The sequence below is a fragment of the Dermochelys coriacea genome, chromosome 1, assembly GCF_009764565.3.
Source record: "Dermochelys coriacea isolate rDerCor1 chromosome 1, rDerCor1.pri.v4, whole genome shotgun sequence".
NCBI classification, from domain to species: Eukaryota; Metazoa; Chordata; order Testudines; family Dermochelyidae; genus Dermochelys; species Dermochelys coriacea.
In genome coordinates this window covers 346291012-346318888 of record NC_050068.2, presented here as the reverse complement: position 1 = coordinate 346318888, position 27877 = coordinate 346291012, and the positions used below count along the sequence as shown (strand labels likewise).

At 41.9% G+C, this 27877-nt stretch overlaps 1 protein-coding gene across 4 annotated transcripts in view; it reads left to right on the top strand.

Annotated features, from left to right (window-relative positions):
- The window catches only part of CHCHD3 (coiled-coil-helix-coiled-coil-helix domain containing 3), a 273302-nt gene that overhangs the window by 28269 nt on the left and 217156 nt on the right, over nucleotides 1-27877 (top strand). For all 4 annotated transcript variants that reach the window (XM_038397769.2, XM_043499167.1, XM_043499163.1 and 1 more), the window contains exon 3: nucleotides 12741-12822. In XM_038397769.2, the coding sequence (XP_038253697.1) occupies nucleotides 12741-12822 (82 nt within the window). The remainder of the gene's footprint in view (nucleotides 1-12740; nucleotides 12823-27877) is intronic.

Sequence of the window (27877 nt, the reverse complement as noted above, 5' to 3'; positions counted from 1 at the left end):
TGTCTGATTTGTGTCCATTCATTCTTTTATGTAGAGACTGTCCAGTTTGGCCAATGTACATGGCAGAGGGGCATTGCTGGCACATGATGGCATATATCACATTGGTAGATGCGCAGGTGAACGAGCCTCTGATAGTGTGGCCGATATATGCCATCATGTGCCAGCAATGCCCCTCTGCCATGTACATTGGCCAAACTGGACAGTCTCTACGTAAAAGAATGAATGGACACAAAGAATGAATGGACACAAATCAGACGTCAAGAATTATAACATTTAAAAACCAGTTGGAGAACCCTTCAATCTCTCTGGTCACTCGATTACAGACCTAAGAGTGGCTATCCTTCAACAAAAAAGCTTCAAAAACAGACTCCAACGAGAGACTGCTGAATTGGAATTAATTTGCAAACTGGATACAATTAACTTAGGCTTGAATAGAGACTGGGAATGGATGAGTCATTACACAAAGTAAAACTATTTCCCCATGGTATTTCTCCCCCCCACCCCATCCCCCACTGTTCCTCTGATATTCTTGTGGCACCTTAGAGACTAACAAATTTATTAGAGCATAAGCTTTCGTGATGCATCCGATGAAGTGAGCTGTAGCTCACGAAAGCTTATGCTCTAATAAATTTGTTAGTCTCTAAGGTGCCACAAGTACTCCTTTTCTTTTTGCGAATTATTTTGGTAATTTATTTCAAAATACCTATCAGCAAGCATATCTGTACCCATACAGGCACACCAAAAATTCCCTCAGAAGTAGAAAGTTAAAGAAATCCCTATGACAACCCAGTTTCTGTTTCTCTGCTCCCCTCTCCCTTTGCCGGGGGACCAGATACCTACAACCCCTCCCCCCTCTAGAGCCCAGCTGTGGCCCCCCCCATCCAATACATCTGAACTCCCTACCCCACAGAGTCCAGCCACGTCCCTCCCCCCGCTCAGATACCCATACTCTCCCGCCTGCCCCAGGAGTCCAGCTGCAGGGCCCTCCTAGCCCAGACACCCAACCCCCTTCCCCACGAGTGCAGCTGTGGCCCCCCCAGCCCAGGCATCCATGCATCCCCCCTTCCCCTCCCCCCGTAACCAGAGGGAGAAACAGCCTGATGCTCGGTCCCAGGTTGTATGGAGATTCCTGCGTGTCACTTTCTCCTTCCCTCAGGGCATGCTGGGAACTGCAGCTGCAGCGAACCCTCTAGCCGCCTCCCCCTTCCCCCCCCACGTGCCCCGGCTGTGTCTATGTGTGAGCTGGGCACTGCCAGCTCCAGCGCCCCCTAATGGCAGCCAGCAGCACTGCAGCCCATTTCTGTGGGGCAAAGGAAATGCTGCATGCACGTTAATTTCTGCAAAATTCTGCACTACACAGTGGTGCAGAATTCCCCCAGGAGTAATTTATTGCTTTTTCAAATCACAGTTGAGCACTGCTTAGTGCAGGGCAGGATGACTCTACTTGATCATTATCACTCTGCCGTCTTACTCTCCCATTCTCCACCTGTGGATTGAAGGATCCAGTGCAAAATTTTTGGCTTAAGGTTTCATTTAAAAAAAAAATGGTGTGTTTTCCATTGCATATGTACATCTGTGTAAATTGATATGTGACTCTTTGCTTCCTACAAGGCTAGGCTAAATCACAGGTGAGCTGGTAGTAACAGCAGGAGCTTACTGAGGTCTGAATGTCAGAAACTAATGAAGCCCATTAAATGCAAATGTTGTTAAGTACAGGCAAGTAAAAACAAAACCAAGGAAAATAAATGCAAACAAAAATCAATATTTATTCAATATTAGGGTTTCATAACTAAAGTCACAAAAGTCATAAAATTTGAAAAATCTAAGTTTCCAACCATAATGTTGACTTGGCTACATTCCATTTGGTGCAGGTAGTATCTTTTTGTTGTTGTTGTTTTTCTAGTTTTAATATTTTTATATTGTAAAATAAAATATGTAAGATGTGCAGCATGATGTAATTAATACTGCATTCAGAACCTTAACTCTTGTACTTTTTGGAACAGTGCATGCTTAAAATTGTATTAGGTTTTTGTGTTAATTACCCTAGCTAATCTCTTAATGTTTTGTTCCAATACTAAACATTTAGGACCAAATTCTGCCCTCAAAGGCATGCCCAGCTTCTGTACCAAAAATACTATTGGTGTAAGTGGCTGTAACTCCAGTGAAGTCCATGGGAATTGCCAGCGCTATGCTAGCGGTGAATTTAGCTCCCTGACTAAATATGAGCTGTTTGCGGCATGTATCTGGTTAGCATTTGCCCTTTTAAAAAAAAAAAAAAAAAAAAAAAAAAAAAGAAATCCACTTAGGAATAGCATTCTTCAGGGCTGTACTCTGGTGATTTGATCTGTTGCTCTTAAATACAGAAATTCAGAAAGTATATAATAAGGTCAGTCAAAGTGATTCTGGTATGCTTTCCCTGCGGATGATTATCTTTCTGCTTTTTCTCCTAGTACACACATCATTAAACTTCCTGAGGGCCTCTCAGGGATTCCTGTCTCTTTCAAAAGAGAAAAGCATATTTTGGTTTTTAAGGTGGATGCCTATTCCCAGTGCTTTATTTAATGTTGGTGGAGTGGAAGGATGGTTCATGACTGTTCCATGGAGTGAGAGACTGGTTTTGACAACTTGTTGTTTTGTAGACTATATACAACATTGTTTGGCCTATACTAGACTATTTAAAAATCATTTTGTAGAAAAAAAAGACAAGTTGTACTTCATAACAGATACATTGCACCTCCATCTCCCAACCTGCATAACAGCTCTTGTGTTCTCTTGTTCACATTGTTGGGCAGTAAGTCCAAAAGCCAAAAAATCCATTGGAAGAATGTAAGATTATTTTTATGGCACCACCTGTATGATTGGCACTTCATATATGTTAGGCAAGGCCCCTCCACTGCTAATTTACAGTCTAGGGTAACAAATCAAGAACCAGGGAGTAGTTGACAACCACCAAAGACCAGCATAACAGGTAATTTTTGTTGGTTGGGGTTTTTTTTTGATCTGCTCTTGCAGCTAGTGTCTGCCAGTGTCTTGGGTCATTGAGGTCTCCTGACTGGCTTGTAATGCTTTGATTTTTAATCAGCAGTCTAATTATTTTTGATAAATGTGCAGTGGCACACTTTACTTTAGCTATACTTTCAGGAGCCTGGTGTAAAACTTACTTGATGACATTAGTGACTTTTAATCTTTTTAAAAACATACTCTCCCTATGTATCCACAGAACATGTGCAGTGTGTGGGCAACAGTAGTGTGAGCTTTCCCTGAGTTACGTGTGTGCTTCAGTCTGACCTGGAGGAACCTATTTCAAGGGCGAGAGGAATTCAGTCTCCAAGACTAGTCATTTATAGACAACTCTTGAGACGATGAAGAAAGGTGCCATTTTGGTGGTGGCTTTTATGTTGTGGACATTAGTCGGCTGAGAGCAGGCTTTAGACCTCCAACCGATTTTTAATAGGCCAGTCGCTGAACAGTCATCAGGTGGTAATGATTATGTTTCTGCTCTCCTGCTTGGGATTTACACCTGGACATGAAAAACTCTATTTCTCCTATCTGTTTCTAATCCCATTCCCCAAACTGTTGTTGTTGGGGATTTTTTTTATTAAAAAATACAGATGGGTTCATTCCTTTTAAATACAGTATTCATTATTCAAAAGATTGCCGTAATACTTTTTTTTTTGTAAAGCACTAATATTTTGGCCCTTCCCATAATTTCTGACTAGCATATGTGGTGTTTTTTATTACTTGTACTATCATAGTATTTAGGAATTCATGGACCCCATTGTGGTATGCACTGTGCAACACAAAGATAGTCCCTGAAGCAAAGAGTTTACCATCTAAGTAAGGAATATGAATGCCCAACTATGTACTCTATATAGGTACTTTTATGCACTATTACTGTAGTGTCTGAGCACCTCACAATCATTTCATGAATTTATCCTTGCAACTCCTCAGTATTTTACAGGTGGTGGTGTGTAGCACAGAGAGATTAGGTAGCTTGCCCAAGATAGCACAAGAAGTCTCTGGTGGAGCCAGGAACTGAATCCAGATCTCCTGAATCCCAGTTTAGTGCCTTTTTTCATTTTCATTAGTTAAAAATCAAGCTAGTGTTTATTTAACTTATTAGGGATTCCAGTGTATCAGACAGAGAGGTGACATATTAGGCATCTTGTCAATCCCCTTTGGAAAAGCAATTTCGTTTGAGATTTTTTTGTTTTCACTATATCCTATAGTCGTCTTTGTGGCTGCATGTTGACTTTTTATCCCATGGGCAAACTGCCTATTGTCTTGCTTCAAAACCTAATAGCTCAGAGTACTTTGTGTTTCAATCCATGTATCATCTGAGAATGGTTCTAGCCCCTAACTGGATAAAAATTAAAGAATATAATTTTTTCTGGTCAGGTGGAAATTAATAATCTACTTGCACTGCATACAATTTATACAATTGGCTAGATTTAAAAAAAGAAGAATGGAAGTTGCAAGATTCTTGTTTTCATTGGTTTTCAACTTATATACCTGTCATGTAATGTGTGGAACTTAGCTGTGGTCCAAACTGGAGTGCTTATAAAGTGGCAAACAATAAAATTGAAGTTATTTACATATTGTATCTCAGATTGGAAGATGAGGGAAAAGTCAGTTTAATTCTGAAGGCACAATAAAATACACAATAAACCCTTAGGTTGATGATGTTAATGTTCCAAGTCGCCAAGTTGTTTGTAACACTGTGTTTTCTGATTCAATATTTATGATTATTAGCATGCAGTTAAGAATTTTCTTTCTGACATCTTCATTAACTTGAATGTCTATAGGGCTGTAGTTGCCTTGCAAGATAGTGAGACAGATGATAGTTTTTGATAGCCTTAAGGAGCATGGTCCCATACTTGATGGTAATGTGTTTAGTGTATATAGGAACATAGGAAATTTCCATACAGGATCATACCAGTGACCTGTATATCCCAGTATCCTGTTTCTAATAGTACTAGATGCTTCAGAAATAAGTGCAGGGTACCTGTAGTAGACAATTCTGGAACAGGTTTCAGAGTAGCAGCCGTGTTGGTCTGTATTTGCAAAAAGAACACGAGGACTCGTGGCACCTTAGAGACCAACAAATTTATTTGAGCATAAGCTTTCGTGAGCTACAGCTCACTTCATCAGATGCATTCAGTGGAAAATACAGTGGGGAGATTTATATACATAGAGAACATGAAACAATGGGTGTTACCATACACACTGTAACAAGAGTGATCACTTAAGGTGAGCTATTACCAGCGCGGGGGAGAGGAGGGCTTTTGTAGTGATAATCAAGGTGGGCCATTTCCAGCAGTTGACAAGAATATCTGAGGAACAGTGGGGGATGCAAGGGGGGAATAAACATGGGGAAATAATTTTACTTTGTGTAATGACCCATCCATTCCCAGTCTCTATTCAAGCCTAAGTTAATTGTATCCAGTTTGCAAATCAGATGTCAAGAATTATAACATTCAAAAACCAGTCGGAGAACACTTCAATCTCTCTGGTCACTCGATTACAGACCTAAGAGTGGCTATCTTTCAACAAAAAAGCTTCAAAAACAGACTCCAACGAGAGACTGCTGAATTGGAATTAATTTGCAAACTGGATACAATTAACTTAGGCTTGAATAGAGACTGGGAGTGGATGGGTCATTACACAAAGTACTCATTTTCTTTTTGGGAATTTTGGAACAGAATGCCCAGAAGGAGAATTTCTTTCTAACAATTGGCAGTGGTTTCTTATGCCCGAAGTTATACTCCAGACTATTACTTTTTCTATACCATAAAGCATAACTGAGGCGGTTCTATTTCTTTGCCCATTTTGTATTAAAAATCCCACAAAGAACACCCTTTTTTAATTTTAAATATGTTGCCCTCCAGCTTCCTTGCATTGTCCCCTTATCTCTGTATTATGGGAGGGTAAGTAAAAGTTGTTGATTTTCCTTCTCCATATTTCTCATTATCTTTATATACCTGTCTTCTGTCAATTAACCATTTTCACTTTTTTCACTCGTCTCATTTTTAGACCCCTTGTGTCATGTATTACTTTTTTTTAAGGTCAGAAGCAACTATTAGGATGATCTAATCTGACCTAATGTATAATGTGGGCCATAGAACTATGCTAAGTGATTCCTTTATCAAATCTGTAAATTCTGGATGAGCTGATAGATCTTTTACAAAGCCCCATTCTTTGGTGTATCTGATTTGAGATAGAATGGCCGTAATGGACATGGTATTCAAGTTGGGCTGGGGAGTATTATTAATTTTTGTTGTTCTGGCATTATTTTCTATTCCCTTTCCTCCTAACGTTTTGTTGTTTGCTTTTTGACCATCTCAGAAAATCAAACAGACGTTTTCTTTGAACTGCCCAGGACGTCCAAATATTTCCTGCATGGTTGTAGTTGATTTAGAAACCAACAACATGCATGAATAATTCAAATTATTCCTTCAACTGTGCACTACCTTTTCATCAAAATTGAATTTCTTCAACCAGTGTGTCCACCTGCTAAGTTCCCTTTTAAGTTCCTCACAGTGTTCTGTAGTCTCCATGTGTGATTTAGGGTAGTCATCTGCAGATGTTGCCACCTCACTGATTGCTTTCTTTTCTATGCTACTTTCTTTTGCTTTGTTTTCTGTCTTAACTAGTTCTTAATCTATGACAGTACTTTAGCTGTCACACCATGGCTGCTTAGTTTTCTTAACAGCCTCTTGTGAATAATTTTGTCAAAGGTTCTTTCTTTCACTATTTTGTTGATATATCGTCAAAGAATAATATTAGATTTGAATAATTTTCATTTACAGTTGTTTATAGTTCTATTTGTAATGATCTTTTCAGCTAACTTACTTGGTACCAAAGTAAAGTTGTTTGGCTATAATAACACAGGGTTTCCCCTACTGCTTTTTTTAAGTAAAACATTTGGTACCCTCTAAGCCTCCAGTATAGTAATTGATTTTAATTATTGTATAATTTTGTTTGCAACTTTGGCGCTTCATTCTTAAATTCCTTCAGAGATGTATGACTTTTTGCTCTTTAATTTATTCAAATGTCTCTTCTCTTTGACATCTTCATCTCTGACTATGCTTCAACTTTTTACCTGAAAGTAATAGATCTGGGTTAGGTAACTCTCCATCTTCTGAGCCGAAGGTTGATGCAAAGGAATTAGTTTGTATGTCTGTAGTGTCCTTATCCTGTGTAACTGCTTCCATTACTCACAGGTAGTTCAGCAGACCCTCCAGTTATTTCACAGCTACATTTGCGCTGAACTTTTTCTGATAAAACTTCCACAGTTGCAGCAGCATTTATTTATTTATTTGTATTATGGTGGGACTAGAGGCTCCTGCCACAATTGATCCTCATTTTACTAGGCATTGTACAAATGTATAGTATGATGCAGCTCCTGTCTTGAAGAATTGATACTTTAAATATAGAAAACAAAGCATGGGAAAGAGGATGTAACCTACAATCCTTGTGAACAGAGTGATGGCTTAGAAAACTCATGTTAATACCACGATTTTATCCTCGGAGCAATATAGTTATACCAACCTAATTCTCTGCCGATACAACCGCACTGAAGCAGCATTTCAAATGTAGACTGGCCCTTATGCTTGGTCTACACTACAAATTTATGTCAGTATAACTGTGTTGCTCAGGGCTGTGGAAAATCCACACCCCTGAGCGATATAGTTATACTGACCTAACCCCCCTTGTAGACATTACTACTGTGTTGACGGGAGAGCTTCTCCTGGCAACATGTCTACTACCTCTCGGGAGGGGGAGTATTTTTGCTGACAGGAGTCTCCTGTCGGCATAGGTCACATCTTCACTCATTGCAGATGCACTACTGCAGTGTGCTAAAACAATGGAAAAACTCCTGTTGCTGTAAGGTGTGTCTAAGCTGTGGTGCTACAGTGGCATAGCTACAGCGCTGTAGTACCTGTAATGTAGACACGGCGCCAGCAGCAGCAGCAGCAGAAAGAAATCTGGGGCTGTTGGTGGGATGTGCACGCAAACTTGAGGGTCTCTCAGAGATGCACAGGAAGCTTGGGCAGGAGAGAGCGCCATGCTTTCAGGGGGTAGGGTCCTGATTTACTGCAGGACCATAAGGCGAAAGGAAGGAAGCTTACTTAGAACAGAGGAAGACAGACAACATGATTCTGGTGAGAAGCCGGATGCAGGATGATGAGCCTGGAGTCCTAGAGTATCGGGGTTGTAAGGGACCTCAGGAGATCATCTAGTCCAACCCCCTGCTCAAAGCAGGACCAATCCCCAATTTTTGCCCATATCCCTAAATGGTCCCCTCAAGGATTGAACTCACAACCCTGGGTTTAGCAGGCCAATGCTCAAACCACTTAGCTATCCCTCCCCCAAGAGTCCTCACAATACTCTTCCCTAAGACCAAAATATTGTCCAGAATGGTGAGGAAACTGAGATGGGAAACTGCATATAAAGGTGCATGTTGTTCTGTCTTGATCTGTGTATTTTTTCATGCTATCTAAAGAGTAATGGTGTTTAAAATCCTAGGCAAAGTCTATCTATACGTCTGTTGCTTCACCTATCATTTGCCCCTTAAGAGTTAAATTGTGAACCCAGAACATCCACAGAATTGGAGTTTTGGGAGAGGATGTGCTAACTCTATTGGGAGTCTGGGTGATGTTTCTCTCTGTCTTCTGGGCTGGTCAATCCATGAGTATTTTAAATTCACTGCACATTCTGAAGACTGGTGTGGTTGGGATCATAGATGGGATCTGGAGTTATCCACTAGCATGATAAAACCTTCTGGTGGGTTAGGATTAAGCACTAGTCCTCTGTTTTCTTAATGTATATTTTTTTGAGCTATGGTGCAAAACCACTTTGCTTTAGTTTTGATGGTGTATACACTGAAGTACCATTCACCAGTTCTATATGGAACTGTATAATATCTGTGAGATGCAAACATTTCAAGATTTGTTATAGGAATAAAATGTGGGGTCTGTCTTTTATTTTCTCTTTTGTTGTTATGCCATTTTGTTGTACCTTATTTATTTAATTTTTGGTAATGGCTCTGTTTTTACCTTCCTTAGATGACACTTGTTTGACCAGACTTATCTACCAGCTTCTAATGTTCTCTGGTAGTGTGGGGTGTGTTGTTTTTTAAAGCCAGTTGTCTGTTTTGAATATCGTATGTGAAAAGTCTTTTTGCTCTAACCCAGAACCTGTTCTAACAGACGAAGTTTCTTTCAGATTCTTTGTTTTCCTGACAAATGAAATTTTGAGGCTGTTTTTTCTCATACCAAGTCCTCCTCCTGTTGAAATTATAATCTTCACTGAGATATGAAGCATTGCACCTATATAACAGAATCTGATTCAATGATCTACCACTCTTTTTTTTTTTTATTCCCTATTAATATTTGGCTGATCAATATGTAATTGATCAGGTTAAATATGTTATGTCTGTATTAGCTGATATCTGAATCTTATTTATTACACTTTAAAAGACAGTTCCATGCTTCATTAGACTTCTTTTTACTTTTTTCTTACACAAGAACAATAAACTTCAGGAAACTGATTCTGGTGAGCAGTTTAATTGTTGTTCTGTATACGTGTGTATGTTGCCAAGAGCTGAATTAGAGATGTGAAATATTGAAATATCTTTTCAGAGTTAAGTTTAATATATTCAGATTGATTTACATAAAATGTTGTTTGCAGTCCTTTTATTATGGCTGTATGGTATCCTATAACTGTGGGCATTTACACAGTTTACAATCTCTGAGGAGCAAACAAAGCAGCGTAGGCAGGGAACGGTGCAGCCTGGAAAAACAGTGGTCAGGAGGGAAACTCACAGCTCTCCTCCCAAAAGAGTTGATAGCTGGGAGCTGGAAGCCTAGAAGTGGGTGCCCCGCTGGACTATGGAGAGGGAATACAGGTGCTGTTGTCCTGAGCTATGACAAGAAGTACCAGACAGACTGTGCACAGGAAGCTTGCCAGAGATGTTGGAGCTAGAGACTGTGCTTTGTGTGGGAAGGTTGCAGTCACGGGCTCTGGCTTCTCTAGTCCAGCAAGGGCACCCACTTCTTGGCTTCCAGTTCCCAGGTGTCACCTCTCTTGGGCAGAGACCTACATGTTTTTCACTCCTGTCTGAGGTTTTTCCAGGTTGCACTGCTCCCTGCGTATGCTGCTTTTGCCTCAGAACTTACAAACAGTGTAATTGCCCACAGCTATAATGTACAACACAGGTCTTTCTAAGGTGATATCATTACAGAGAAAACATAGTAGAACAATTAAAGAACCTATACACATGCTAATAAGCTTACCAAAGATCACCCCAGCTCCAAAAAGAGCTCTAGTAGTGCTCAGTCCTTCAAATCTCACACAAGCGTTTTTCTGTGGTTACAAGTTCATCATACCTTTTGTTCAGAACAAGAACCCCATGCAGAGGTTAGTCTTTCCTTTATACTATTTGGGTCTTTGATCTGTGAATAGGTAGTTAGTCAAATGGTGTTTCTCTCCTTTAGTGTGTAGCTTTAAAAGGTTGGGTCCAGAGGTGGGAATTTGCATTTACCTCCTCCCCCACTTAACTTGTTTGTCCCAAAAGTTCCTTCATGTGTAGAATATAATTTAAAATAGTCCTTTGAAGCTCATAACATTTCTCAGGGTTTACATTGGCCATGTCTCCTCCCTAGAGAAGTTACATGCAAGCCCACCCTAATACATAAACTTTGCATTTATAATAAAGTTGACTCCAAAGATATTTAAACTTAAGGCAATTTTCTACAATATCTTTCGTAGATCTTATTGAATTATCTGTTACACTCCTCTCCTGGAAATCTAACCTTGTGATCTAAATGTCCTAGGCTCCTAAGTTGAGTATTGATCCCCAGAAGCTTAAGCACTTCCTTCCTCAAAGCTCCACCTTTGTAGGCACTCAGGTTTATAGTTTATCCCTCCAGGGACATGTGATAGTTGAAGTAAACAGACACGGGCCTTGCAGAAGGATTTTTAGAACAATAATTCTCTACTTTAGACAGGTTTCAGACAGTATGAGATACACAGATCTAGGTAAAACAGTGAGCATCTATATACCATTACCTGTGAATCATAGAATCATAGAATAGAATATCAGGTCTGGAAGGGACAAATTTTTTTTGCTCCAGATCCCTAAATGCCTCAGGTTCACATGAGTTCTGAGCATTCTTTGGGGTTCATGACCTTTCAGGATTCCAAGACCCCTCTGTTGGTCTGCAGTCATCTGATGTCTCCTCTGAATCCATAGTTCCTCTTTCTGGCCCTTCAGTAAATTCCATCTGCTCCAACTAGTCCGGACGCCAAAAGGTTCCTCCTTTTTCAGGAAACATGCTCTTTGGTACCTCTCTCCTGAGCTGCTCAGCCTCCTGCTGTAAATGGCTGTAATAACACTTCATTCTCTAGGGATTTGGAGAGAGCTGGCTTCACTTATTTTGCAGCTCTCCCTTCATTCTGTCAGGGCATGTACTATTCGCTTGTTGATGGTCGTTAATGATGGTCAGACACCCTACCCTGTCTCCTTAGCGCTAGGGGAGTATCTGGAAAGAAGTAACTATCTGAGTCCAAGTAGGTAGCAATAAAACAGTGAGTGGGTAAACTGAGTCTCCATAAAAATACAGAAATTTCCTACTTTCTTAACAGAATCTAAATTGCTTTTGTTTTTATCTGTGATGCTCACTGAGGTGCTGGGGGAGATTAGTATGTGCTGCAACATGTGAACTAAATCCATATTCCTTAGTTAATTGATACCTTTTGTATTTTTAGCTTTTTGGGATGCTCTAAAATATGAGATACATATTTGGTACATATTTGGAAATAGAGTAATCCCATATAATAATAATCAGTGTCTTTATGGAATTGGAGAGAACTTGAGACTGTGCTGGTTAGGCCAAATGCAGATAAAACCAAAGGAGTGACAATGATTTGATGAAAGCAACAGGAGTAGCTGGCATTGGTGAACTCTCTAGCCCTGGTTAAGAGATGGGAGGGATGAGTCTTCTATTTTTGACTCAGACTATGCAGTCTTGGACTTTTAGTAGGTTCATGACTGATTTTTGGAAGATCAAATAGTAGCCTGTGGCAAAAAAGATTTTTTTTTTTTTTTTCAGTTTGGGCCTATCTAGAAGTGTGCAAATCTTTCTCTGATGTGAACCTGTTGCCCTTCTCCATTTGGGACCATTTAGTCTCAGGGTAATGCAAAATTCAGCAGGCCATTTGAGTGATGTGTGAGGCAGTATTCTGGAAATTGTACTGATTTCTGTTAAGTTCCTGGGTGGAGGTCAGGCTGTTGGCTTTAACCTTAATGTCTTAAGTGCTTTGGGATCTGAATATATGATTATTTCTCCTTGCTACAGTAGAGATAGTTCCTTTAAACAAAAGGGAGCTACCAGAGGAGCATCCTTCTTACTGGAACTTGTTTCCCTCCTAACCCAGTTTACTTGTTGATGCTAAGGTGTTAGAGGTTCAAAGTTGCAAGAAGATTTATATGTGTGTGTGTGTGTGTGTGTGTTTCTTATGACATGACATAACTTTTTTTTGGTGGGAGTGTGTTAATTGAAAATTTGTAATGAATACAATTCGAGGAAAATGCATACATTGCTGAATAGAGAAATGAAGAAAATAAAAAAAGTTTGCAAAATTTTGCTTGCTTCTGTAATTGGACATACTGTGTTCCTGCAACATATTTTTAAATTGTCATGTTTAAAGTTAATTTTTTTTTTTGCTAATTGTAGTTAATGAAGAAGAACTAAAGAAAAGAGTAGCTGAAGAATTGACATTGGAACAAGCCAGGAGGGAGACTGAATCTCAAAAAAGGTTTGTTTGTAATCAGCTGTAACTATATTTTTTAAATTTATGTAATGCTTTTGATAGGTTACAGTAACTGAGGAGGTATAAGATCTGTTTAATGTAAATATTGAACTACAGTGCCATCAGTAGAAACTCTTAGCAGTCCTTTTGCTTATATTGTACGTTTTGGTGTTAAGTATTGTTAAAACAAATTAACTGATGTTCCCTTGCTATAGGTCATACTAAATTTTGATCTAAATTGCTTTGACATCACAAGCCTGACTTGCCTTGTCAGGCAAGTTTCTTCACTTTTTAAACTAAATCTGTAGTCCTAGAAAACACTTTGTTGCATGGAAATAACTCCAAGAAAAATGCAGAAGTGTGCTATTTAGGTTTGGCCTACACTTAAATTAGGTTGACATAGGTATGTCTCTTTGAGGCTTGGAAAAAAAACACTCCTGACCAACATAGTTATGCCAACCTAACCCCCAGTATAGATGCAGCTAAGCCGACAGAAGAATGCTTCCATCAACATAGTTACCATGAGTCAGGGAGGCGGTATTCCTACACTGAGGGAAAACTCCTTCCATTGGTGTAGACTGCATCTGCGCTATGGGGTTATTCTTGCGTAGCTATGCTGGTATAGCCTCTGGGCATGTCTACATTACAGCTGCTACAGTGGCAGAGCAACAGTAATATAGCTGTGCCACTGTAGTGCCATAGTGTAGAAGCTTCCTACGCTTATGGAAGGGGTTTTTCCATCGATGCAGTTAATCCATGTCTCCTGCATAGTCAGGTCAATGGAAGAATTCTTCTATCAGCCTAGCCATATCTACACCAGGGGTTAGGTCAATCTAATTATGGAGCTTTGGGTGTGAATTTTTTCATAGCTTTGAGTGACATAGCTAGGTCTACCTAATTTTTTTTAAATGTAGACCAAGCCCCTTTAGTGTAGACACAGCTTTAGAACTCTTCTGCTTGATCAAGAGTAAATTTTGACATCAGTAAAAGTGTTTGTTTCTTGTCCAATGTTTCTGTGTTTTGTTCAGTTCTGGAACTGCTTTAATACTTAGTGCTCGCATAGTGCTTTAAAGATGCAAAGTGCTGCACTAACAGCTCAGTGGAAAGAAGCTACTTCATGATTTCTTTGTGTCCTTTTAATTTTTATGATCTATTTCTCACAAATATTATTTATTATGAGTGGCTGTTTAATGGTTCACAGGGAAAAGAGGTTATGAGGCCTTGGATCCTGAAATTGTTAGGATGCATTTTAAATAGTGTACAATAATCCATTGCAATTATTTTAAAAATATTTGAATTACTAACCAGGTTTTGGAGAATCTGTTCTGTCATTAGTTACACATATTCAAGTTAACTAATCCTTTCATGTTCTGGGTGAGTCATATATATTTTTAAACATGTGGAACAAAAATCATAAACCAGGTACTGTCCTTTCCCTTTTGAGTGCGGAGAAAGGCTCATTATGGTAGATGTCTTAAATCATAATTTAATGAGTACTACTAAAATTGTCTGCATATATTTCAATTGTTTCCTGTACAGCCCTACATTATTTAATTGGATTAGGTTGACAGAGTATATAATTGGATACTAGAATACAAACGCTCTAAAACATAATCTGTCCCCTTTGATTAAGCAGTAAAGCCAATCAATATGTTATGGTAAAATCTCTTCTCTTTGAAATATTACAGCTATTTTTAATTTAATTTAGAAGTTTTGATTAGTACTTCCATTTAGGATTAACTTATTGCAATTTGTAAACATTTTTACCATGTGGCAATTTTTATTTTGTGGTTCTATTATTTTATGACTTGAGACTTTTTCATTGGTGGATATTCCGTGATTCAATTTTCATTTGCCCTGCCTTGGTAAAAAGCAGATTGGCTTTGTCACACCTTCTTTTCCACATCTGCTTTCATGTTTTGCAAAGATCATTGCTGACAATCATGCCTGAATTTAGCTAGTGATAAAGAATTTTGTTGTCAATGTCAATGTAAGAAAAATACTATGGGTGATGAGATCTCTCTTCTCTTGTTTTAAAATAAGATGAGGTTTGAAGAGTCTATGATAAGAAAACTCAGCTCTTGGGAGTAGTCTTTGAACCTTGTACATAATAATCTTGAGTAAGAAAAGCATAAGGGTTTTTTTTTTTTCTTTTTTCTTTGCAGTGTGCCAAAGTTATTTAAAATGTTTTCAACAGTGTTCATTTCTTTTTTTTAAAGTTGCCTTGTAGTTTTGAGGTGCAAACTTTTTCAAACTGATCTTGGTGTGAGGTCTTGATCAGATACTATGAGTTACATTCTAGTTGATGTTTGCATTTTATGAATATGCCAGAATTACTCTGGCTAATGTAGCGCTATGGGGTTGCAAGTGTTCCACTCTAGATCAGGCTCTGCGGAACCCTACAGAAGCTGCTCTATAGGTCCCTCTGTGAATGGCTTTGTTGTTCAGGTTCCATATGCAACCAATGTTTAGCCCATGTAGTTCATTCATGCTGGGAAGAGTATAGTAATCTATATAGGGAGCAGGGGTGCGAAGGATGTCTCATCAATAGGTTTGCCACACAAAATTGAACACCCTTGCCCTGCCCATGCCCCGCTCCTTCTCTGAGGCCCCGCTCACACTCACTCAGTCCCCTCTCCCTCTGTCGCTCGCTCAGTTTCACCAGGGATGAGGGCTCTGGCTTGGGTGCGGGCTCTGGGGTGGGGCTAGAGATGAAGAGTTTGGGATATGGGAGAGGGCTCTGGGCTCGGGGGGCAGAGCTGAGGGATTGGAGTATGGGAGGAAGCTCCGGGCTGAGGTAGGGAGTTGGGGTGTGGGAGGAGGTATGGGCTCTGGGCTGGAGGTGTGGGTTACGGGGTGGGTTCAGAAATGAGAGGTTCAGGGTGTGGGAGAGGGCTGAGGGCTCTGGGCTGGAGATGAAGGGTTTGGGGTGCAGGAGGGTGCTCCAGGCTGGGAGTGAGGGGTTTGGAGGGTGGTAGGGGGATCAGGGCTGGGGCAGGGGGTTGGGGCACGGGGGAGGGAGTGAGGTCTCCGGCTGGGGGAGTGGGGCACCTTTTTTCTGTCATGGGCCATTGACCCACAGAAAAAAAATCAATCGTGAGCCACTTACCCGCTGGGGGGCGTGGAGACTCAGGGCTTCCCCCCGCAATGGGGTGAGCCTGAGCTCGCAGCTCCAGCCCCGGGGGGGGGCACCGGGGGCTGGATGAAATGAACCATGGTGCTGAATCCGGCCCGTGGGTTCTACACCCCTGTCCTAGGTAGCTGTAAGAGCTGGAGGGGGAACAAACATACCAGCTGCTTCCCGGGAGCCGTGCGGTGCAGAGGCTAGCAGGGAGCCTGCCAGCACTGTTGCACAGCACCCCAAACCGGACAGTCAATGGCCCAGTCAGCGGTGCTGGCTGGAGCCGCCAGGATCTTACTCAACAGTGTTCTGAGTCATGATCCATACTTTTTAGTTGAAGCAAAATGTGATCCCTCTGTTCCTTCTCTGGAACTTCCCACACCAGTCTACTAAGGCCCCTCCCCGGCCCACCACTACCTTTTTGCAGAGTCCATGTAATTCTTCATTTAAAATTGAGTTAGAGTGCTGAAGCAAACAATTCACTTTTAAACACTAGTAGCCCAATATGTCCAGAACATATCATAGCAAACCCACTTACCATGTAATGCTTAAAATGGTTTTCAGCCTTCCAGATGATTATAAACATCGATGGGGTAGGAATACTTTTGATGGATCCTTTTTTTTTTTTTTTTTTTTTAATTCAAATGCAAAAATGTAGATAAGATCTTGAAGCTTAGGTTAATTCTGTTTCCCTACACATGCATTAGCACTTATTAGAAGAAAAATGCAACAAAAGTGTTATTGAAATTTCATGGAGTGATTTACATTGTGCATATGTCAAGACTTGTACATCTGGAGCTGTGCATTAAAAAGTAAGTTGGTAGTCTTCCCTGAATAACACAATGCTATGGGGGTATCTACCATGACTGCCAATTTGGCAGGAACCTAATGGTATACATATGAGTAGTAAAAAATATACAGTTGTGATTAACGTCTCACCTGCTCCCTCAATCCATTTGTCAGAGACTTTGACAGAGAGAAAAATGTCACCAGTTCTGACCCCTAGCCTTTGACTTCTTTTTCACAGCTTTTATCTAGAAAAGCAAGTCAGCACATCTAATATCTTTTTTGATGAAATTTGTAGAGTGGTGTGTGCCTGTCAGAATGCTCATGCATCAAAAAATAGCTTTTACATCTTTCACCCCAGTTCTTTACATTAGTGAAGTTAAATGATACCACATTGTATTATAAAAACTTAGCTGTGCTTGGATTTTTATTTTTTTTGTAAACAATTTAATTTGAAAACATATTACTTTTTCATTGCTAGCTTTTCTTTATAAAAGCACTTAAGGCTGGACTGTATCAGAATGTACATCAAGTTTATGCTTTCATGTCTCTAAATTAGCTTTAGAGCTTTTTACACACAATAGCATGCGAAACTTAGCTGTGCTTTTATTCCTCTTTCAAAAAAAGTCTGCTTTCTTCAACCTTATTCTCATAGTAAAAATGCTATTAAACATAAAGATGCTTTGAAGCATCTGAAAGGTATAATTGTTTGAGCTGAGATATCTAATAAAAAAGGAATGTGCTGATTATCTAAGTGCATGTGTTCACTGTATATGGCTACTTCCTGATCTCATTATAGGATGTCTCCTGCTGTCTTCAAAGATCAAAATGCAAAGGAAAGAAATGACATGATTACACAGAAGTACTAGTGGCTTCTGGACTCTGTTCTTCGTTATACAAATACAACTTTTTAAATATTCTCCTCTAGTTTTGGTTATTGAGGGGTACTTCACATTCATTATTGGCTAAAAGTGAAAAACAACATCTAATAAGTTTTACATCACTTTCAATTAAAAATAAAATTGAAGTTGAAATGAATTATGTCCATGTTTAAGTTTACACATTGAGTTCAAATGGACTCCTCACATACGTGAGCATGTGTTTAAGGATTTGCAGGATTGGGCTTCTCATGACCTCAGGTTTTCTGTCACCTTGGCGTTGGTTACCTGCTGCCACCACTAAACTTCTCACTTCGAAATTTTACTTTGGAACTCCCCTTCTTTCTCCTTCTTTATTAGGAGGACCCTGTCCTCAAGTGCAGGGATCCCCTGATAGGGACAGTGGGTGTTCTTTGAAGCCTGCTGCAGAAATCCCTTTTCAGCATACCTTCATTCGAGGAAGAATTAACAAAATTTGTAATTTATTATGTAAAATTAAAACCTAGGAATCCACTTCAGGGCTAATCATCTGGCAGTGCCCACTGTCATAGAATCATAGAATCATAGAATATCAGGGTTGGAAGGGACCCCAGAAGGTCATCTAGTCCAACCCCCTGCTCAAAGCAGGACCAAGTCCCCGTTAAATCATCCCAGCTAGGGCTTTGTCAAGCCTGACCTTAAAAACCTCTAAGGAAGGAGATTCTACCACCTCCCTAGGTAACGCATTCCAGTGTTTCACCACCCTCTTAGTGAAAAAGTTTTTCCTAATATCCAATCTAAACCTCCCCCATTGCAACTTGAGACCATTACTCCTCGTTCTGTCATCTGCTACCATTGAGAACAGTCTAGAGCCATCCTCTTTGAAACCCCCTTTCAGGTAGTTGAAAGCAGCTATCAAATCCCCCCTCATTCTTCTCTTCTGCAGACTAAACAATCCCAGCTCCCTCAGCCTCTCCTCATAAGTCATGTGCTCTAGACCCCTAATCATTTTCGTTGCCCTTCGTTGTACTCTTTCCAATTTATCCACATCCTTCCTGTAGTGTGGGGCCCAAAACTGGACACAGTACTCCAGATGAGGCCTCACCAGTGTCGAATAGAGGGGAACGATCACGTCCCTCGATCTGCTCGCTATGCCCCTACTTATACAACCCAAAATGCCATTGGCCTTCTTGGCAACAAGGGCACACTGCTGACTCATATCCAGCTTCTCGTCCACTGTCACCCCTAGGTCCTTTCCGCAGAACTGCTGCCGAGCCATTCGGTCCCTAGTCTGTAGCGGTGCATTGGATTCTTCCATCCTAAGTGCAGGACCCTGCATTTATCCTTATTGAACCTCATTAGATTTCTTTTGGCCCAATCCTCCAATTTGTCTAGGTCCTTCTGTATCCTATCCCTCCCCTCCAGCGTATCTACCACTCCTCCCAGTTTAGTATCATCCGCAAATTTGCTGAGAGTGCAATCCACACCATCCTCCAGATCATTTATGAAGATATTGAACAAAACGGGCCCCAGGACCGACCCCTGGGGCACTCCACTTGACACCGGCTGCCAACTAGACATGGAGCCATTGATCACTACCCGTTGAGCCCGACAATCTAGCCAGCTTTCTACCCACCTTATAGTGCATTCATCCAGCCCATACTTCCTTAACTTGCTGACAAGAATGCTGTGGGAGACCGTGTCAAAAGCTTTGCTAAAGTCAAGAAACAATACATCCACTGCTTTCCCTTCATCCACAGAACCAGTAATCTCATCATAAAAGGCGATTAGATTAGTCAGGCATGACCTTCCCTTGGTGAATCCATGCTGACTGTTCCTGATCACTTTCCTCTCCTCTAAGTGCTTCAGGATTGATTCTTTGAGGACCTGCTCCATGATTTTTCCAGGGACTGAGGTGAGGCTGACCGGCCTGTAGTTCCCAGGATCCTCCTTCTTCCCTTTTTTAAAGATGGGCACTACATTAGCCTTTTTCCAGTCATCCGGGACTTCCCCCGTTCGCCACGAGTTTTCAAAGATAATGGCCAAGGGCTCTGCAATCACAGCCGCCAATTCCTTCAGCACTCTCGGATGCAATTCGTCCGGCCCCATGGACTTGTGCACGTCCAGCTTTTCTAAATAGTCCCTAACCACCTCTATCTCTACAGAGGGCTGGCCATCTCTTCCCCATTTTGTGTTGCCCAGCACAGCAGTCTGGGAGCTGACCTTGTTAGTGAAAACAGAGGCAAAAAAAGCATTGAGTACATTAGCTTTTTCCACATCCTCTGTCACTAGCTTGCCTCCCTCATTCAGTAAGGGGCCCACACTTTCCTTGGCTTTCTTCTTGTTGCCAACATACCTGAAGAAACCCTTCTTGTTACTCTTGACATCTCTTGCTAGCTGCAGCTCCAGGTGCGATTTGGCCCTCCTGATATCTTTCCTACATGCCCGAGCAATATTTTTATACTCTTCCCTGGTCATATGTCCAAGCTTCCACTTCTTGTAAGCTTCTTTTTTATGTTTAAGATCCGCTAGGATTTCACCATTAAGCCAAGCTGGTCGCCTGCCATATTTACTATTCTTTCGACTCATCGGGATGGTTTGTCCCTGTAACCTCACAGGGATTCCTTGAAATACAGCCAGCTCTCCTGGACTCCCTTCCCTTTCATGTTAGTCCCCCAGGGGATCCTGGCCATCTGTTCCCTGAGGGAGTCAAAGTCTGCTTTCCTGAAGTCCAGGGTCCGTATCCTGCTGCTTACCTTTCTTCCCTGCGTCAGGATCCTGAACTCAACCAACTCATGGTCACTGCCTCCCAGATTCCCATCCACTTTTGCTTCCCCCACTAATTCTACCCGGTTTGTGAGCAGCAGGTCAAGAAAAGCGCTCCCCCTAGTTGGCTCCCCTAGCACTTGCACCAGGAAATTGTCCCCTACGCTTTCCAAAAACTTCCTGGATTGTCTATGCACCGCTGTATTGCTCTCCCAGCAGATATCAGGAAAATTAAAGTCACCCATGAGAATCAGGGCATGCGATCTAGTAGCTTCCGTGAGTTGCCGGAAGAAAGCCTCATCCACCTCATCCCCCTGGTCCGGTGGTCTATAGCAGACTCCCACCATGACATCACTCTTGTTGCACACACTTCTAAACTTAATCCAGAGACACTCAGGTTTTTCCACAGTTTCGTACCGGAGCTCTGAGCAGTCATACTGCTCCCTTACATACAGTGCTACTCCCCCACCTTTTCTGCCCTGCCTGTCCTTCCTGAACAGTTTATAACCATCCATGACTGTACTCCAGTCATGTGAGTTATCCCACCAAGTCTCTGTTATTCCAATCACGTCATAATTCCTTGACATCACCAGGACCTCCAGTTCTCCCTGCTTGTTTCCAAGGCTTTGTGCATTTGTATATAAGCACTTGAGATAACCTGTTGATTGCCCCTCATTCCCAGTATGAGGCAGGAGCCCTCCCCTCTCAGACATTCCTGCCTGTGCTTCCTCCCGGTATCCCGCTTTCCCACTTACCTCAGGGCTTTGGTCTCCTTCCCCCGGTGAACCTAGTTTAAAGCCCTCCTCACTAGGTTAGCCAGCCTGCTGGCAAAGATGTTCTTCCCTCTCTTCGTAAGATGGAGCCCGTCTCTGCCCAGCACTCCTCCTTCATGGAACACCATCCCATGGTCAAAGAATCCAAAGCCTTCTCTCCGACACCACCTGCGTAGCCATTCGTTGACCTCCACGATTCGACGGTCCCTACCCAGGCCTTTTCCTTCCACGGGGAGGATGGACGAGAACACCACTTGCGCCTCCAACTCCTTTATCCTTCTTCCCAGAGCCACGTAGTCCGCAGTGATCCGCTCAAGGTCATTCTTGGCAGTGTCATTGGTGCCCACGTGGAGAAGCAGGAAGGGGTAGCGATCCGAGGGCTTGATGAGTCTCGGCAGTCTCTCCGTCACATCACGAATCTTAGCCCCTGGCAAGCAGCAGACTTCTCGGTTTTCCCGGTCAGGGCGGCAGATAGATGACTCAGTCCCCCGGAGGAGAGAGTCCCCGACCACCACCACCCGCCTTCTCCTCTTGGGAGTGGTGGTCGTGGAACCCCCAACCTCAGGACATCGCATCTCATGCCTCCCAACCAGCGGGGTCTCCTTCTGCTTTCTCCCCCCAGACATATCATCTGGTCCACTCTCCGCAATGGTACCTGTGGAGAGAACATGAAAGCGGTTAGTTACCTGTGTCTGTGTTACTGGAACCCGGACATTCCGCTACCTCTTCTGGAGGTCACATGTTGCCAAGCTTCTTCACTGGCCTCTTGGCTCCTCTGTGCAACCTGCTCTATATCTTTAGAGCTTTGTGCCCCTAGAAGGCTATCCTGAGTTTGGTCCAGAAAATCCTCAGTCTCTCGTATACAACGCAGGGTCGTTACCTGTTGCTCCAGACCTTCAATCTTCTCTTCCAATATGGAGACCAGCTTGCACTTTGTACAGACAAAGTCGCTTCTGTCCTGTGGAAGAAAGACAAACATGGCACATCCAGTGCAGGTCACAATAGCTGAACCCCCCCCTTCCATATCACCTACCTACTATGAGCTTCCTCAGAGACGTTGGCAAGATGTAAGCCTCACTGGGCTCACTCCAGGCGAACTCCCAGGCAAACTCCTGCTGTGAGCTGCTCTGCTGTCCCCGCTGCTCCGCTGCCGCTCAGCTGGTTCGCGAGGCTCCGGCTATTTTTAAACAGCCAGGCTTCCCTGACGCAAACACACAGACACCCTAATGCCCGCCCCCTGCAGGCTAGCAGCCAATCAGACACTCACTCAGGCTCCCTCCCAGCAAACACACGCTCGGATACTTCCTCAGCAAGCAAACACACACACTCGGATACTTACCAGTCCCAGGCAAACTCCTGCTGTGAGCTGCTCTGCTGTCCCCGCTGCTCCGCTGGTTCGCTGCCGCTCAGCTGGTTCGCGAGGCTCCGGCTATTTTTAAACAGCCAGGCTTCCCTGACGCAAACACACAGACACCCTAATGCCCGCCCCCTGCAGGCTAGCAGCCAATCAGACACTCACTCAGGCTCCCTCCCAGCAAACACACGCTCGGATACTTCCTCAGCAAGCAAACACACACACTCGGATACTTACCAGTCCCAGGCAAACTCCTGCTGTGAGCTGCTCTGCTGTCCCCGCTGCTCCGCTGGTTCGCTGCCGCTCAGCTGGTTCGCGAGGCTCCGGCTATTTTTAAACAGCCAGGCTTCCCTGACGCAAACACACAGACACCCTAATGCCCGCCCCCTGCAGGCTAGCAGCCAATCAGACACTCACTCAGGCTCCCTCCCAGCAAACACACGCTCGGATACTTCCTCAGCAAGCAAACACACACACTCGGATACTTACCAGTCCCAGGCAAACTCCTGCTGTGAGCTGCTCTGCTGTCCCCGCTGCTCCGCTGGTTCGCTGCCGCTCAGCTGGTTCGCGAGGCTCCGGCTATTTTTAAACAGCCAGGCTTCCCTGACGCAAACACACAGACACCCTAATGCCCGCCCCCTGCAGGCTAGCAGCCAATCAGACACTCACTCAGGCTCCCTCCCAGCAAACACACGCTCGGATACTTCCTCAGCAAGCAAACACACACACTCGGATACTTACCAGTCCCAGGCAAACTCCTGCTGTGAGCTGCTCTGCTGTCCCCGCTGCTCCGCTGGTTCGCTGCCGCTCGATTTGATACTGTCCTTTTCAAGCCCCAGAAAAGCTTATTTCGTACCCCATTTCAGACTTCTTTTTCATAAACCGCAGGGTCCAATGTATTCCTAATTTGGTGTCCCCGCTACTCTGTCGGCAGCCAGGACTTCTGTCATTCGTGATGGGCCAGTCTCTGGATTCTGGAGAGATGTTTCTTGTCAACTTCAGCAAGCCCAGACTAGACTACCGCCTGCTGGTAATTCTCCACTCCTCCAAAGGTCCTCCTCCAGCTGCTGACTTTTGAACAAACATTTCCTAACATTTTCCAGAGAGCTGAACGCTGCATTTTTGTCAGTGCTCTCGTAGCATACATTTCCAAGACTTGAATTTAAAAAGTGTGTTTCTATATTTGTAAAATACAGATCTGTGGCTTTGATACCTTTGCGCATGTGTGTTTGGGTGACTGGATATGATGCTGAATCCCATCATCTGTTTCTCTGAGAACATGTCAAGTTAAATCCTGGGCAATATGAGAGGCTAATAGAAATCAGAGCCTTTCTATGAGATCACAATTCCCCCAGAGTTGATTTGGATTCTCTCTCCCCTAGGTTTTTTGTTACTTTCCAAAAGTTGCAAGTTGTTGGGATTTTGAAGATGAACTATGTCACACAATTATCAGTCTTCAGATCAACCCACGATTATCTCAGGAACACGTGGTTATTAAACTAAAAGAATTAACACTATGAGGTGATATTCTGAACCTATTGAACTCGGTGGGAGTTCTGCCACTAACTTCAGTGGACCCAGAATTTCATCCTATGTTTCCATTACCTCTACACTTTTCACCAGACTGTCCTCTGACTTTTCTTAACAACGTTGTAATGAAGCAACTGTACAAATGTTTTACTATGAATGCAGCCATCCATGCTAACAAATTGGATTAATGTGCTAGCTGTACATAAACTATTCCTCAGTACACCTTTTTAAATGAAGACAACACTCAGAATGATTTGGGGAAACGGTACACATTAGTCATGTCTTGTTAAATCATAGAACCTTAAGATACTGCAAAGTATGGCCTTAGATACTCCAGTTAGGGACTGAGTTAGCATTAGTTATGGGCACTTGTTTTAAATAGCTGAATTATTTGTTTTTACTGTTTGTTTTTCCACATTAGAAATGCTTTTCATATAAGGTTTTTTTGTTTGTTTTTTTAAGAGAAGTGATACTGTGACTGTAGTTCAACTTCAGCAGAGTTTGTATTTACTATCTTTGAAATATTGTGCAAGCACATCCTACTGAGCTACACAGACTTTGGTAAAAGTAATGGGAATTTACAGGTGTTAAATTTGTCACAGCAGGGCTCCTGTATTTTTCATTAAATATAACAGAAGAACATTGAGAAAAGGATAAAGATAAAAAACAATAAAACAGAGCGTTCACATAGTCTCTTCACCATTTCATATCAGTAGCTACATTCTTGATACAGATATTAGAAACAAAATAGACTTGATGTACTGAAAACTAAGAATAAATATTAGTGTAAAGAGCTGTACATCTCTTTAAAAAAACAAAAATTAGGCATCTGATAGAACCTTTGCATGTTAATTATTTAGATTGAGTGCATGAAACTTCACAAACAATGAAAAAGCATAGGTCTTTGCCCAGAGTAGCCTACAGCCTCAAATATACGTAATTTTGTAAAAGATGACCGAAAAGAGTCAGGTAGGAGGCATGGGAAGATGCAGTTTTACAACAGTAACAATCAGGAAATGTTTGTTTACACACACTTTTTTTTCCAAGTTGGTTAAAATGTGTGAACAGTATCTGGTACAGAAGCAAGTGTGGAGGTGATGTTAGTGATTTAATTCTTTGTCAAGATACAAAATTTGTATAAAATACGTGAATAAAATTTTCAGTGCTTGTGATGGTCAGGGCAGTCCTACAGATTCCCCCTCAATGGGGGTAGGGGGATGATAGATAGACCTTGCATTTCTAACTTGGCTTGTGTCACTATTCTGATGCTCAGTTGTTAGCTATATCCATCTATATGTTCATATCAGTAATGATGGTAGTTTGAACTTGCTGTTGATGTGCCAGTAAAAGATTTTAATGTAATTGGAAATATTTGTCTTGATGGCTCAGAGATGGCGTGCATTGTGCCAGATGGTGCCATGGCTCATGAACTTCAGAGATGAGAATCTGCTTCTGGTCAGCAAGATGCACCTGCTCCATTGAGTTCTGCTGAGAAATCTGCACAACTCAGTGGAGCATTGTGCATGCCTTTGGGAGAGAGTGACAGCATTAAGCTAGCACTAGAGATCACGAAGTAACAAAATTCATATCCGCAATAGAGAGAAATGATATTAAGCTAGATGGGTTTGTTGCCAAGAAACAAACTTTATGTATTATGAAGTCTCAGATTTTCCAACCCTCCAGTGTTATCCTACTTTCACAGTTTTCTGGCTTATGCTGTTACTCAGGCTTGCTATCTACTGCCAGTAGGTGGTACTTGGAACTATCCTTGTTAACAGTGGTGGGTGACTGACTACATAATTACTGTGATAGTTGCTCAGATTGTGCCTTTCATCTGGGTATTTTGGAGCATATGCAAATATTTAATATGCTTCAAGGCACCCCTGAGAGGTAGAAGAGTAAGCATTCTGAACTTCAGAGATGGGAAAATTGAGGCACAGAAGAGTTAAATGACTTGCCCCAGGACATACAGAACGTTCGTGTCAGAACCCTAGAATTTAATTTACTGGTCCATGGCCTAAATACTGTTGCAAACTCCTCTCCTCCCCCAAGCTGGTGAACACTGAAGGAGGTGCAGGTTTAATATGCAAACTGCACAGCAATTCCAATATGGTAGATATCTTGACATTCTGCCCTTGGAAGTAGAATTATTTGTTCATCAGTGTGCTTGGTGCTGTGTAAGACACAGATCCAGTTGCCTCCAAGAGTTTGCAATCTAAAAGGCAAATACAGAAGAAAGTGTATAAAAGGAAATCAAAAGGGGAGAATGAGTTAAAATTTTTATTATGATATTGATGAACTTGTAACCGAGGTTTGCTTGTTGTCGGTCTCAGTGGACTGTCAGATTTATTTAACTGAAACAAGGAGGATGAGTGAAAGAAGAGACTTATTGTAAAAGACAAACATTAATAACTATTGCTTCCAAGTATTTGAAAGGCAAAGAAATTTCAAACAACCTTATAGATCTTGGAAGTAGTTCAGTTTAACTAAATTTTATTTGTGCATTTTGTTTGATTATTTCTGTTCTACATGTGTGTATGTCCATGTATTTCATATGTGATTTGGCAAAACATTCATGATGAATGTTAACATTTTAATTGTGTGTGTCACTGGTATACTTATGGATGGGACACACCACTGTATCCTGAGACACCTTACTCTCATTCAGATTCCTACTGAAAGAGCACTGCTTCTGCTGTGCCTGTAAGAAGTTGTAGTTTTTATAATGAAAAAATAAATTGCTAACTTATCCATCCTCTCTGGATTTCTCAGTGACTTTTGGGTTCTTGGTTTCACTGGTAAGGAGCTTTTTTTTTTTTTTTTTGATTAAATATTTTTCCCTTTTTCTGCTGTCCCTTTCTCTCTTCTCCCAAAACAAAACCAGTACTAATTGTCTGAAGCTAGGATTTTACTAAAAGGCTAATGCTTTGTCTGTCTGCTTTTCGGAGTTGGTGAATGGGGAAATGGAGGAAACAATATATCCATGAAATAGTAGTCACTATGTAAAGACCACTGTAAATTGTTCCAGGAGGGCTTTTATTGATCTGAATTTCGGCATCTTGTTGGCTGGGACTGTGGGCTGTCTTCGTGCATGGATCCGCTCTCTGCTAGCAGCTATGTGTACTAATTGTAGCCATCGTGATCAGAGTGAGGATCGTGGACAGTGTTCTCAGCTGATGTAAATTAGCATAGTGCCATTGAAGTCAAGTATGTTCTCTGCTAGTCTGTTGCGAGAACTGACTAGTGGGGCTTGTTCCTCCCAACCATTTGAGAGGAGCAGAAGAGGAACATGAGAACATCCATATTTGGTCAGATCAGTGGTCCATGTAGCTCAGTATCCTGTCTTCCGTTAGTGACGAACACCAGATGCTTCAAAGGGAATGAACAGAACAGAGCAATTCTCAAGTGATCCATCCCCTGTCATCCATGCCCAGTCAGAGGCTTTGATGGATCTAGCTTCCATTAATTTATCTAATTCTTGTTTTAATCTGGTTATAGTTTTGGCCTTTACAACATCCCCTGGCAATGAGTTCCACAGGTGTTGGAATCTCCTTCAAATCTTCTCCCATGCAGACCGATGCAAATAATTCATTTAGCTTCTCTGCAACAGCCTTGTCTTCATTGGGTGGCCCCGCTGGTTGGTTGATTGGCAGGCTTCCTGCTTCTGATGTACTTAACATTTTTTTTGCTGTTAGTTTTTGTGTCTTTTGTTAGTTATTCAAATTCTTTTTTGGCCTGCCTACTTATACTTTCTATGCTCCCTTCTGTTTTCCTCACTAGAATTTGACTTCCCATTTTTAAAGATTGCCTTTTTGCCTCTAATCTCCTCCTTTACTCTGTTTAGCCATGGTGGCATTTTTTTGTTGCTCTTACT